The sequence below is a fragment of the Sardina pilchardus genome, chromosome 5 (assembly GCF_963854185.1).
Source record: "Sardina pilchardus chromosome 5, fSarPil1.1, whole genome shotgun sequence".
Classification (NCBI taxonomy): Eukaryota; Metazoa; Chordata; class Actinopteri; order Clupeiformes; family Clupeidae; genus Sardina; species Sardina pilchardus.
Window position 1 is genome coordinate 26,892,733 of NC_084998.1, and position 14,039 is coordinate 26,906,771.

At 44.6% G+C, this 14,039-nt stretch overlaps 1 protein-coding gene across 1 annotated transcript in view; it reads right to left on the reverse strand.

Moving 5' to 3' along the window:
• Positions 1-1,445: 1,445 nt before the first annotated feature.
• Positions 1,446-14,039, reverse strand: part of LOC134080857 (MAP7 domain-containing protein 2-like) — an 18,157-nt gene continuing 5,563 nt past the window's right edge. Inside the window, exons 7-19 of the mRNA XM_062537468.1 lie at positions 11,040-11,155; positions 10,452-10,564; positions 9,877-10,304; positions 8,498-8,591; positions 8,103-8,235; positions 7,823-7,888; positions 7,584-7,604; positions 7,403-7,450; positions 5,412-5,561; positions 3,777-4,346; positions 3,190-3,368; positions 2,533-2,946; positions 1,446-2,158 (exon numbers count right to left, since the gene is read on the reverse strand). Of these exons, the coding sequence (XP_062393452.1) occupies position 2,158; positions 2,533-2,946; positions 3,190-3,368; positions 3,777-4,346; positions 5,412-5,561; positions 7,403-7,450; positions 7,584-7,604; positions 7,823-7,888; positions 8,103-8,235; positions 8,498-8,591; positions 9,877-10,304; positions 10,452-10,564; positions 11,040-11,155 (2,333 nt within the window). The 3' untranslated portion in view covers positions 1,446-2,157. The remainder of the gene's footprint in view (positions 2,159-2,532; positions 2,947-3,189; positions 3,369-3,776; positions 4,347-5,411; positions 5,562-7,402; positions 7,451-7,583; positions 7,605-7,822; positions 7,889-8,102; positions 8,236-8,497; positions 8,592-9,876; positions 10,305-10,451; positions 10,565-11,039; positions 11,156-14,039) is intronic.

The following is a 14,039-nucleotide window of genomic DNA, read 5'->3' on the forward strand; positions in this document are numbered from 1 at the left end:
CCATCACTGAGGGGGCAGTTGGGCCAGGTAGAGGGGCAGATGCATGGGGGTTCCCTCTCACAGAGGGGGCAGTTGGGGCTAATCTCATCTCTACATTTAGAGTTGCCCCGACAGCATATTCATTTGAGGCAAACATTTCGCCTAAATATTTCTAAATGACTACCAGACAACCTACTTTATCTTATTCATAATGATTTACTCTACTTAGATCTTAACAAGCACAGATGCATATTAATCAATGACACATTTGTAGGTAGAGGAAAGGTGACATTGCTGATCACTACTGGTGACAAGCAAAGGATTCGTTAAATTGTTACGGGGTGCATGGGCACTTGGTATATTTGGCAAAACACAAATGTCTACGAGTCTACAAGGTTTTAAACAGATGTCATGCACACACAATCTCTCTCTCTCTCTCTCTCTCACACACACACACACACACACACACACACACAGACATTCACTCAAACACAAACACAATTTACATTCAAAACTCCTTACAAAATAGGACAAAAATGTTTCTTCATAACTAGTTCTCCCTATTCAGACTATTAGAGGGTAACCTCCTCCAGAGGGTGCTGTAGCAATTCCACGTCCAAAGCTGCCATTTCACTTCACCAAACCTAACCTCGCGATATCTCTCATCAGACGCTGCCATTCTGCCGTCTGTTTTAAATATCGCAAAGCTTTTAGAAATGTTTCACATATAGCAGAGCTTTTGGAAATCATCAAATATTCCATGGTCGCACTGCTATTTAGGATTTTAGTATTAAAGTAAGGTTGTGATGGTTGCTGAACACATTCACTGCTACGGAACTCTAGGAGATTTCTTAATCTAAATCATATCTTTTGTTTGCCACAAAAACTGGACAACTGTTAGTCACAGGAGATTTCCCTATCAAGTATCAAGGATGTGTGTCTCACCAAAGGACCATCTCCTCTTTAAACTTGTATACAGCAAAGGTCTGTAGAGGACATTGGTCCAATCACAGAAAGCCAAGCACAATACTGCATACAGCACAAGACCAAGACTTTAGCTGGAGACCGTTAACAGGAGAAGGGCTTTGGGTGTGGACTAAATATGGCTCAGGCTATAAGTGTTGACTTACGGTGGGTCCGTTTAGTGTCTGCTGTAACAATTTGCTTCCATCGTAATCAATAGCAATAGCTACCCCAGACGTGACAGCACCATATACGTTCCAAAACTATTTTTATGGAGAGCTCGTGCCTATGTTCTCCGGGTCCTATGTTCCCCACTTTGTATGTGACCGGGGAACATGGGATCCCTTTTTTACATTTTAAAAAGGGTCCTATGTTCCCTGCTTTCCCAAAAAGGGTCCTATGTTCCCCCGGTATGTATTGCGACTGGGGAACTTAGGACCCTCTTAGGGAAAACCGGGGAACATAGGACCTAGGGAACATACAGTAGGGATGACCAGTAGAGCATTCTAAGAGTATTTAGAGCATTCTAAATGGAGATTGTAGGATTGTAGGAGTCTGTTCATCTTTATTTTCAATACTGTAATATTCTTTCACATTTTGAGCACTGTGTTGCCATAGAAGTCACTATTAGAATAACTAGCGATCAATTTAAATTAGTCTATGACGGAAATATCTACAGAAGGCAGAAGGCATCACTGTGAAACTCGACTGCAGATCCTTTTTTGAGTAGACATTACAGGACAGTATACATGGTCTGATCTGTATAAAAGTAACTTAAGCAATCAGGCTTTCTTTCCCTTACATTCGCATGTGGATGGTCATTCATTATTTTGTTGGATAATAAATTGTGAGGTCCTAAAAACTAACACATTGCAGGGTAAGTTGAAGGCAAATGACGAGCAATTTCTTCGGAGGGAAAGTCAATGGGACTACAGTACATTCAGCGAAACTAGACTCAGAGGGAAAAGGAGAACAAAAATATCCTGCATTTTTGTCCCAACTGCACCTAGAGGTCCCTCAACACTCAGATACAGTTCCTTTTCTCACACACAAACATTCTCTCTCTCTCTCACACACACACACACACTCTCTCTCTCTCTCTCTCTCTCTCTCACAGACACACACACACACACACTCACACACGCTCCCTCAGCTATACCAAACACACACAATCGCGCACACACTGGAGTGGTCATCAAGACACTGCATAGTTCTTCTGTGGAGAAAAAAAACAGAGGGGACAATTATATATCTAAACATTTCACAATGAATTATATAAGCATGTAAACATTTAACATTACATTTAATTATATAGACATTGTAAACATTAAGTAGCTGTAGTATCTTTCAGAAAAAAATAACCACCGCCAGATAGTACATCATCATAAAACATCAATCCAATCATCTGTCCTAATCCACATTGTGCTAATACAAAACAAAAGCATTACATTACCAAACAACACACACACACACACAGACAGACATAGACACACACACACACACACACACACACACACTCTGTCTGTCTCTCTCTCACTCTCTCTCACTCACACACACACACACACACACACACACACACACCACTCTTACCAAGCATCCACTTTGCCTCTGCCTTGTAACGCTGTAGTTCCCCCGTCTCTTATGGCAACAGCAGGCAGAGGCGTGGTTGTGGGTTTTATCGGCGACGGGATTGGCCGAGATTGATTCTGATGCTTCTGGTCACTGGTAGAACACGACAATGTCACAGCGGACGTCACAAGATTCCGGTTACAGTCACCAGGCTGATTGTTCACCATGGACACAGTAGAGGAGCTGGACACAGTAACGGTTGCTGTGGTAACAGGGCATGGATATGCCACATGTCCGGTGAGGTCCAGGAGATCAAGAAAGGCTCTGGTAGGGGAGGAGGAGCTTGGACAGGAAGTGTTGGTGTGGGTTAGTCCCGCCTCTTCCTGCAGAGGAGAGAACTCTGGGATGGACACGAGGTCATCCTTAGAGACGGGGCTGGAGGAGTGAGAGAAAGCAAAAAAAAACATTCAATATTTCACTCATCAACTCTCTCTCTCTCTCTCTCTCTCTCTATCTCTCTCTCTCTCTCTCTCTCTCTCTCTCACACACACACCCACCCACAAACACATACAGTATGCACATACTTGCACAAGACATGCATACTTTGCGTAACTAGATTGCCTCGCACACAAAATCATGTGCACTCTCACACACACACACACGCACACACACACACACCTCACATCCATGGACTGGGGCTCCTCTTTAGGGACGCCTTCTACTCCGTCCAGCCGGATACTGGGTTGTTGTGGCTTTGGCCCCACCCCATTCTCTTTGCTAACCAACTTGTTTGCCACGGCAACGAGTGTAGTTTTACTTGCCGTTACTGTAACCGTAGGGGTTGTTGAAACAGTAGCCTGTGTGAAACAGAATAAGTCTGGTTATATTCATTATCGCTCAAAAGTCAAAGTGTGGGGGCGCCATCCTCAGTACATTCATATGGATCCTTGTTTTAGTATCTTTGTCTTTTACTGTTTAGACGTGTTGATTTGCTATTTTAGCATCCTGTTGTGTGTGGTGTCTTAAGCTACTAAGACCTTAAATTTCCCCTTGGCGATCAATAAAGTACATGTATCTATCTATCGATCTATCTATCTATCTATCGATCGATCTATCGGTCTGTCTATCTGTCTGTCAATGATGTGAAGATTGAACAGGTAGTTTTGAGAATTTCAATTCTGATCTGAGAAATGTACCAAAGCGACTGAGAAAAACTGTAATATTCTCTGTTGGAGTTGCAGTCGGTCTGAAGATTATCAACTCACCTGGTCAACCTCAGTCTGTCCATTCGTTAGGGACGGGGTCTGTGATGTCACAGAGCTGTCCTTTTTTAGAGGCGGGGCCTGAGATGTGACAGGACTTTTCTTTGTTACGGGAGGGGCCTGTGATGTGATGGAGCTGTCCTTACTATTTGTGGGAGGGGTCTGTGTTTTGACGGGGCTGTCCTTACTATTTGTGGGAGGGGTCTGTGTTTTGACGGGGCTGTCCTTAATATTTGTGGGATGGGTCTGTGTTTTGACGGGGCTGTCCTTACCATTTGTGGGAGGGGTCTGTGTTTTGACGGGGCTGTCCTTGTTATTCATGGGAGGGGTCTGTGTTGTGACAGGCATGTCCTTCAGGGAAGGGGCCAATGATGTGATTGGGCTGTCCTTGCTATGTGTGGGAGGGACCTGTGATGTAACAGGGCTGTCCTTGTTGTTTGTGGGAGTGGTCTGTGTTGTGACTGGGCTGTCCTTGACAGGGCTGTCCTTGGTCTTCGGTGGAGGGACTGCTGATTTAATGCTCCCACTGGTCAGTGGGGACGAGCTGTTGGTCTTTGGATTGCATTCACTGACCTGATAACAACAAAGAGATGAGTAATAACTACCAGAGAAGATGACTTTATAACAATAAAGACATCAATGATACGAGTTCAAATCACACAGCACATGTCCCCATAGTCATACCTGGGAAATGGGACATACTGCAAAACTGGCCCAATGTAACTTGTTAGGCCAAATTACACTGCATGTGTTAAATACACTTATAGGTATTCAATGCAGTTTCGGGTTCTACTGCTACCCTAGATTCGCTGAGTATTTACATTTTTGCTGTTGGGTTTGGTTTAGGAGGGCCCGCTCACCTGAGCTGGGTTTGGGTTAAGAGGGACCACATACAGTACCTGATAGTGATGCGCGGGTGGGCTTTTTTAAAAACCCGCCCCAACCCGACTCTTCAGGAGATCCAAACCGCCCCGCCCAATCCGCAAAAATATGTTCGAATTGTGACCCAAATCCGACCCGACCCGCGGAAAGGAAAAAAACGCACCTAACGTCTTTCGTAGCCTAATAGCCTAATTCTCCCACATGAGGACAACAACGGGTTACAATGATCGGTCATTTTGACAATCTGCGCTCTTCCACACCATTCATAATCTGCAGCCTAGACAGCCAGTGTTAAATCTCATCTTCATCATAACAAGTTTCCATTCATATTTCCCCTTGCAACTTCATAGGCTAGCCTACTTTTGCGTGAAACACTGCCAAGCATTTAACAAGCACAGCTGTTTATTCGTGTATATGACAGAAGCAAGGTGTTCTCGCATTGTGCACAACCTTCGATATCCCAGATCATTAGGCAACATGTCCATAAAGTAGCGAATGCGCGATTGACTTTTTTCAGTCAGTCACACATGACGCAATTGGGTGCTGAATTTAGGAGAAATTATGTTTTGCGCTCGACCACACCTCCCGTGTATTGCAGGCGCGCATCGCCACCTAATATATCGGAAGTTAACAAGTGAGAAATGTGCATTTTTACTTTTTTGACCCGACCCACCCGCAATATTTAGAAAAAACTACTAGGCCTACCCAAATCCGCCCGACCCGCGGGTAACGGGCTGAACCGCGCATCACTAGTACCTGAGTTGTGCCTGCGGGGCCATTGAGGGTGGGGGAGGCTCTGGTTGGGCTTCTGCTGACCTCTGACGTCATTTCCTGCTTGGTTTGGATGCCGTTTGTCATTGGTGGAGTTGAATTGGCCTCCTTTGTCTCTGACCCAGTATCGTTCACCTTTGCAAAACAAAACACGTCTCAAGCCTTAAACCTGAGAACTAGCACTAGCATCAGTCACTTAAGCAACATCATTCTAAAATATAGCTGCAAGCAGCAATGAGGGGGCCAAGCAGTAGGCCGGAGTAACCACGGCAACTCGACGCTGTTGGCTCAATGCCGCAATCAGACATATGGCCATAAGCCATCAGAGCAAGTTTCATGTCTAGCATGTCAAAAGTTAGAAGCCAACTTGCTAATTGTAGCTGTCCTAGAGGTCAAAGGTCATGATTCCATGTAGTAAGTTTGGTCAAAGATCATTAAGGGGCGGAGCAAGATACTTCATGAGAAGCCACTTCCTGGAACCCGAATCGCAAGAGGGGGGGTCAAAATCCCCCTTTATGCAGAGCAGAGGCAGCAACTGTTCCATTGAAGTCTATGGACATAGATCAGAATTTCAACTATATGCTAAAATCTCCATTCTCTAGAGTTAGGAATGTGAATTTTGGGCACGGTTTCATGACCCTCAACCCCTTCTGACCACTTCAGGTACCTTTTTAGCATTTTTGAGCATTCCCGGCTGGAGAAAATCGACTTTATATCAGGTGTGCCCCTCTTGTTTATTCTGCTGTTGGCCGGTTGCTACGTACGCTCTACCTTGACAACACATTAGCCAGCCAGCTGAACCAAATCCTGATTTGTGCTAACGACGATCAGATGGCGCTGGGGTAACTTAATGAGAGCAGCGACATATTTCCATTATTCCATTGATGTTTTTATTCAATTCCTTGAAATGTATGCTTTGTGTGTGTTACTTCCATATTATAACTAATAAATGTAGAGGGCTTGAAAGAGCAGCAAGATTATTTTGGAACATCATCAAGCATTGATAGACCTAATCGAGTGCTTGATTTTGTACACCTGTGGAGGGACCTGCTGAAACCCATGATGAATACGTCTGACACGCAATGACGCGCCTCTTTATGCAGAGGAAGTGATCCCCGTTTTGCGCCCATAGACATGAACTACGACGACGTATCTTGCTACGCCTTAAGGATCTTTGGTTTGGTTTCGATAGATGTAAAGGTTGCTGAGATATGAGCTCACTTCCTGTTTGCCGGCTTCGCACCACAGAGGTCAAAGGTCACCAACTTTCTTGGCCGTCCTACCGATGGAGTCACAAGTCCATATATCAAGTTTGGTTTTGATAGATGCAAAGGTTGCTGAGGATGGTTGAAATTTGTGACCTAGGGAAATTTGTTAGTGTTTTTGATCAAATCCAATATGGCGGCCGAATCAATTACGTTGATGTCAGACGTTGCAATCTGTCGACATAAGGATCTCCCACAGTATTACTAGACACCACTAGTACATTGTAATTCTAAGCACAACAGCAGCTACAGGCCAAAAGGCATGTTTCTTTATTACAGCGCCCCCTAGAGGTCAAAGGTCACCAAATGTCTTGAGGGTCCTCCTGATGGGGTCACAAGTCCATGTATCAAGTTTAGTTTTGATGCGTGCAAGGGTTGCTGAAATATGAGCCCATTTCCTGTTTGGCGGCTTTGCCGCGAATTTCGATTCGCTGTTTTGGACGAACGGTAATACTTCCGAAGACAAAAAGCAATGCGTTGGTAATACATATTCTGTGCATTCGCTGCCTGGCCCCCAATTAAAAAAATAAAATAAATCTAATCAGATCTTAAGCCTCAAGAAGTCTTAAGCCTCAGTAATCTCATGTGTCAGTGAGAGACTGAATTTGAGAGTGAAGGTGGTGAATCCATATGTGAGTACTATACAGGAAAACAGTAAACAACTGCAACTACTAAGTGTGCAACATTCTTTCATAATGATCAAAAAAATACCTTGTTGTCACTGTCTTTGCGGGTACGTTTCATAATCTCCTCAATTCTCTGCAAGAAAGAGGAAAGAGAACACATAAGAGCAATGAAAGGAGACAATGAGAATGCTTGTGGGTGTGTGCACGCATGTGTGTGTGTGTGTGTGTGTGTGTGTGTGTGTGTGTGTGTGTGTGTGTGGGTTCACCTTCTTCCTCTGCTGTCTTTCCTGCTCCTCAATGAAAGAACAATGAAAGAAAACAATGAAAATGTTTGAACATATGTGAGCGAGTGTGTGTTTGTCTGTGTGTGTGTGTGTGTGTGTGTGTGTGTGTGTGTGTGTGTGTGCGTGTGTGTGTGTGTGCATGTATGTGTGTGTGTGCATTTGTGTGTATCCTTGTGTGTGTGTGTGTGCGTGAGTGAGTGTGTGTTTGTGTGTGAGTTCACCTTCTTCCTCTGCTGTCTTTCCTGCTCCTCCAATTTGTGTCTTTCTTCCTCCTTCTGTAATTCGTCCTGTTGTAGATGGAACCACGCACACACACACACACACACACACACACACACACACACACACACACACACACACACACACACACACACACACACACACACACACACACACACACACACACACACACACACACAATTCTATCAAAATACCTTTTTCATACTTTATTGTAGTACTATCAACTGGGGGGGGGGGGGGGGGGGGTCATATGTACAGTACCTTTCTCTCCATCTCTGCCTGAGCCTCTTTTTCTTTCTGTTGTTTCTCCTCTTCATCTCTACTCTTCCTCTCCTCCTCCTCTCTGTTCTTCCTCTCCTCCTCTCTGTTCTTCCTCTCCTCGTCAGCCTTTAGTCTACAAACACACACACACACACACACACATACACACACACACACACACACAAACATGATCCAGTTAGACCGAAACACTCATGTTGTAAAATACATTGTGCCCATAGATCATAGTTACATTCAACACAGCCCTGTTTACACACACAAAAACATGGTCACACACATATGCGCACACCCACACAAACACACACAAACACACACACACACACAAACACACACACACACACACACACACGCACACACACGTCCACATAGACACACACCTCTCCAGGCGTCGCCGTTCCGCAAGCAGACGGCTGGCCTCCTCATTGGTCCTTCCAGACATCTCTTTCCCCACCGCAGTTACAGGTGAATGACCTAGGACATGACCACTGCATTCATGACCATGCTATATGTGTAATTACAGTATTACATGTAAAAATGTCTTTATCTTGCCCTTGCTAACTGGCCTAATTCTATTTCACATACTGTAGTATGGCACGTCTGAGTAAGGGCCCGAAACGTCACGGTTTTGTTTTAAATGGGGCAGCCGTGGTGTACTGGTTAGCGCACCGGGCTTGTAACCGGAGGGTTGCCGGTTCGATCCCCGACCAGTCCACCATGGCTGAAGTGCCCTTGAGCAAGGCACCTAACCCCTCACTGCTCCCCGAGCGCCGCTGGTTGGGCAGGCAGCTCACTGCTCTGGGTTGTGTGATTCACCTCACTGTGTGTTCACTGTGTGCTGTGTGTTCACTAATTCGGTTAAATTGGGTTAAATGCAGAGAACTGAATTTCCCTCACGGGATCAAAAAAGTATATATTCTATTTCTTTTTTTCTATAAATGATTGAGAACAAAATTTTGGTTGCAGCGGACTTTTTCCTTTACTTACTAATCCCAACCCAAGGCAATCCTGAAGCTGGTGCATGTTGTGATGCAATTAAACTGTGTAAAGCTTTTTGAATTATTCATGAGGGCTCCAGATAAGCATGAGAGGGCACTAATATCTGCTAAAATGTCCCGGTCTAATTACAGGGTTGCTAATCAGCTTGTAAAAGAACATCTGATCATGTTTTTGATGGATCAAAGTGGCACACTTTCTAGGTTAACATCAGAGGACAAGTTAAAATACACTGCTGTTCATCTATTCTACCTCATCTTTAATTGTTTTACAATGCAGGCTACCACTGCCCCTGCCTGGCTAAATGTGGCAGTGCATCTGTACTAGACACCATTTTAACTGCTGTGAGTGCTGAACCTTCATGCACCACTCCTACACTAGGGAGTAATAAAGAGCGTCAATGACTCATACTCAAGTCAATGACTTCAACCCTATGCACAAGTCAATAACTTTCACCCTGTGCTCAAGCCATTACTTTCCACCCTGTGCTGAATTCAATGACTTCCACCCTCTGTTCAAGTCAATGACTTCCACCCTGTGTTCAAGTCAATTACTACCATCCTGTGCTGAATTCAATGACCCACCCTGTGTTCAAGTCAATTACTACCATCCTGTGCTGAATTCAATGACTTCCACCCTGTGTTCAAGTCAATGACTTCCACCCCATGCTGAATTTGATGACTTCCACTCAAGGACTCACTCTTTGAGGACAGATTTCCACTATCATGACACATACGTGCACTTAAGGTTTAGTCGTAACTACCGTTTGGTGTCTGATTGGCTGAGGCTGGATTCATTCCCGCCTTCTCTACACTGCTTTTGGTTGCCAAGGAATCACTTCTCTGGCCGCCATTGGTGACAGGTGCATTTGGACGTTGCCTCATCGGAGAAGATGGCTCGGTTACAGTTGCTATTGGACGCTGTCGCATCGGAGAAGATGGCTCATTTGCAGGTGCAATTGGACGTTGCCTCATCGGAGAAGATGGCTCGGTTACAGTTGCTATTGGACGCTGTCGCATCGGAGAAGATGGCTCATTTGCAGGTGCAATTGGACGTTGCCTCATCGGAGAAGATGGCTCGGTTACAGTTGCTATTGGACGTTGCCTCATCGGAGACGATGGCTCATTTGCAGGTGCGATAGGACGCTGCCTCATCGGTGAAGATGGATAGTTGTGATGTTTAGGGGTCAACCTAAAGAAATGCCTGGGTTATCAATCAAGGAGGATCAATCAAGGAGGGTAATGTTGAGGTGAGGTGAAGAGAGAGAGAGAGAGGAAGATGGAGAGGTGAGGAGAGAGAGAGAGGGAAGCGGAGAGAGAGAGAAAGAGAGACTCCTACTTGGGCGTAGCTGGAGAGGCAGAGCGGCGAGCCAGAGCAGGAGACTCGGGGCGTCTGATGGGGGAGCCGGTCACAGGGGAGCCCCCCCTCCGATCCATCCTCAGCCGCTCCCGCTGGAGATGGAGGAAGTTGGAGAGGGAGATGGAGGGACAGAGAAGAGGGAGTTAGAGAGGAGGGAGATGCTATCTATCCTGCTTCCTTATAGGGGATGGAGAGTAGTCGTGACCATATACAGTAGAGGGTGGAGAGTAGTCGTGACCATATACAGTAGAGGGTGGAGAGTAGTCGTGTCCTTATAGGGCCAGACGTGTCCTTATAGAGGGTGGAGACTAGTCGTGTCCTTAGAGGGTGGAGACTAGTCGTGTCCTTATAGGGCCAGTCGTGTCCTTATAGAGTGTGGAGACTAGTCATGTCCTTATAGAGCGTGGAGACTAGTCGTGTCCTTATAGAGCGTGGAGACTAGTCGTGTCCTTATAGGACCAGTCATGTCCTTATAGGGGGGTGGAGAGTAGTCGTGTCCTTATAGGACCAGTCATGTCCTTATAGGGGGGTGGAGACTAGTCGTGTCCTTATAGGACCCGTTCTTACCTTGGGGGTGTTGGGCGCCGTAAGCGCTGGGCTCTCGTCACCCGTGGTTGGCTGAGGGAGAGGTGGGCGTCGCCTGGGAGACCCCCGATAGGGAGAGCGGTGAGGGCTAGCAGGAGCTGAGAGGGAAACAAGTAAACACAAGCAAACACATACACACACACAAACATACACAAATAAACACAAACACACACAAACATACACAAAAAACACAAAAATGTACATAAACATACCATACAACAAAAAAAAACGCACACACATAGAAAATATACATGTATACACAAACAAATAACCATACAGACAGACAAAAACAAAAACATAAACAAAATATAAAACTCAAACAAACATACATAAACACAGACAGCCACATAGAAATATGTGCATAGACAATATACACAGGTACACAGAGGTACAAAAAAAACACATGTGCACAAACAGACAGCAACAGAAACATATACACGCAGGTGCACATACAGTACACAGACCAACAGACACACACACAGGTGCACAAATAAACACAAAAGATCAGGTGCAAACAAACATATAGACAAACACAGGAACAGACAAGCATGATCCCACACATCAATATGACATAAAACATGCATTCAAATGGGAGAGAGAGACAGAGAGAGAGAGAAAAGAAAAGAGAAGTTAACAATGAACTGATGAATTCTTTGAAACATTCTGAAGAAGAACATGCATAGATTCAACCCTCTGAACAGTCCATTTCTTGTTGCTACATTTTGATACACTTTCACTTTCTCTCTCTCTCTCTCTCTCTCTCTCACACACACACACACACTGACACTGAAATTGTTGCACAATTGATAAAATATAACCTTACAGTATGTATTGTCAACTACATTTGCACACGACTAACCAATCAACAGGTTTGTTTTTTTGTTTTCTTTTTTTCACATCCATACAGTGTCAGTAAGTTCCTACTGTTGCATTTTGTTTGTGATAAATTTAAAATACACATACAAAATAGATTTTGATTGATTTTAGTGTGCAAAGGCATTAAAACACAAACACAAACTTTAATGCATGCATAGTATATTGTCTAACAGCAAATGTATACTTTCTGCTGAAACACACAGATATGGCCTAAAATCGGAATAAATATGTCGATCAACAAAATCTATCCACCCACACTAGACTACTTTTTTTTTCCTTCGTCAGGCTAGGCAATGAGGGTAACAAAGATCTAGGGATATATAGCATTAGCAGAGCTAGGGATGTGTTGAGATATGTCCATATAGAGATGGGTACCAGAGCTAGGACAGCATAGAGACGGGTACCATAGCTATAGTATAGAGAGACGGGTACCAGAGCTACGGTAGCATAGAGACAGGTACCAGAGGTAGGGTAGTTTTAGAGACAGGTACCAGAGCGGCAGTATAAGGACAGGTACCAGAGCGGCAGTATAGGGACAGGTACCAGAGCGGCAGTATAAAGACAGGTACCAGAGCTACGGTAGTATAGGGACAGGTACCAGAGCTACGGCAGTATAAGGACAGGTACCAGAGCGGCAGTATAGAGACAGGTACCAGAGCTACGGTAGTATAGAGATAGGTACCTCTTGCACTCTGACCTCCAGATCCTCTAAAATGGATGGAAGTGAATAAGTAAGGGATAATCAACGACGCGCCGTGCGTTTCTAGGAAAATAATGCACGTTCGAAGTGGTAATAAGGACCCGACGCCGCAGGCGAAAAATAATGCACGTTCCAAATAGCGCATCACAATAGGAAATTTGACTAAGCAGTGGTATAACAGAATGTGGGCTAGCTATGCTAACCCTAACCCTGGCTAGCTAGTTGTCCAGATTGACCTAGAAATTGATCTGACCAGCTGCAACTCACTGTTCAGTTGTGAGTGTTTCATGGCAGACTAGTACACAACAGTACACACCATGCAAGCAAACACACACACACACACACACACACACACACACACACACACACCGTGTTATGAGGGCAGTGGTGGATTCAAAAGAAAGAAGTGCCATTCTGGATTCTAGTTGGTGCAAAAACATACACACCTATACCCACAAACATACACAAACTCAGACATACACATACACATAAACATAAACACACACACACACACACACACACACACACACACACACACACACACACACACACACACACACACACACACACACACTAACATACACAAACTCACACATACGCAGATGCATTATGTGCTTCACACATATAGCTGAAAACATATGCATGCATTCAAACACAGTACACATGTACAGTACATGCATACACACATACTGTCCACATACATGTGTTCACACATGCACACACATACAAACAAACATCCATACACACGCATAATACACATACATACACACACACACATACAAACACACAGAACATTACGTACATACTGGACGAACATACATACATACATGTACATGTACATACATGTACATACAGTACATGTAGACCCATACAGTATAGACACACTTGCAATAAATGCAAGTCTGCAATATCTGGCAATAAATTGTGGTGACACAAAAGGTAGCAACAGAACTACTCCTGGTCTTGATTTTGTGTAATGGAATCTGATCACAGATCGCTCCGGCATTCCCGCTGAGGAGACCTGATCACAGACTACTCCGGCATTCCCACTGAGGGAATCTAGCACAGACCATTCCAGAATTCCCACTGAGGAGACCTGATCACTGACCGTTCTGGTATTCCCACTGAGGGAATCTAGCACAGACCATTCCAGAATTCTTACTGAGGAGACCTGATCACACATTTCCACTATGGAAATCTAGCATAGACCACTCCGGCATTTCCACTGAGGAAACCTAGAACAGATCATTCTGACATTCCCACTCCAGTATTCCCATTGAGGGAACCTTAGCCAGGAGGGATTTATTCATATAGCACTGATATACTTTGTTAGATGTCATTTTATTGGATAAATAGTGACAGAACACATAGCAACTGAAAGTAATCAAGGGCAACGACTGTGATTT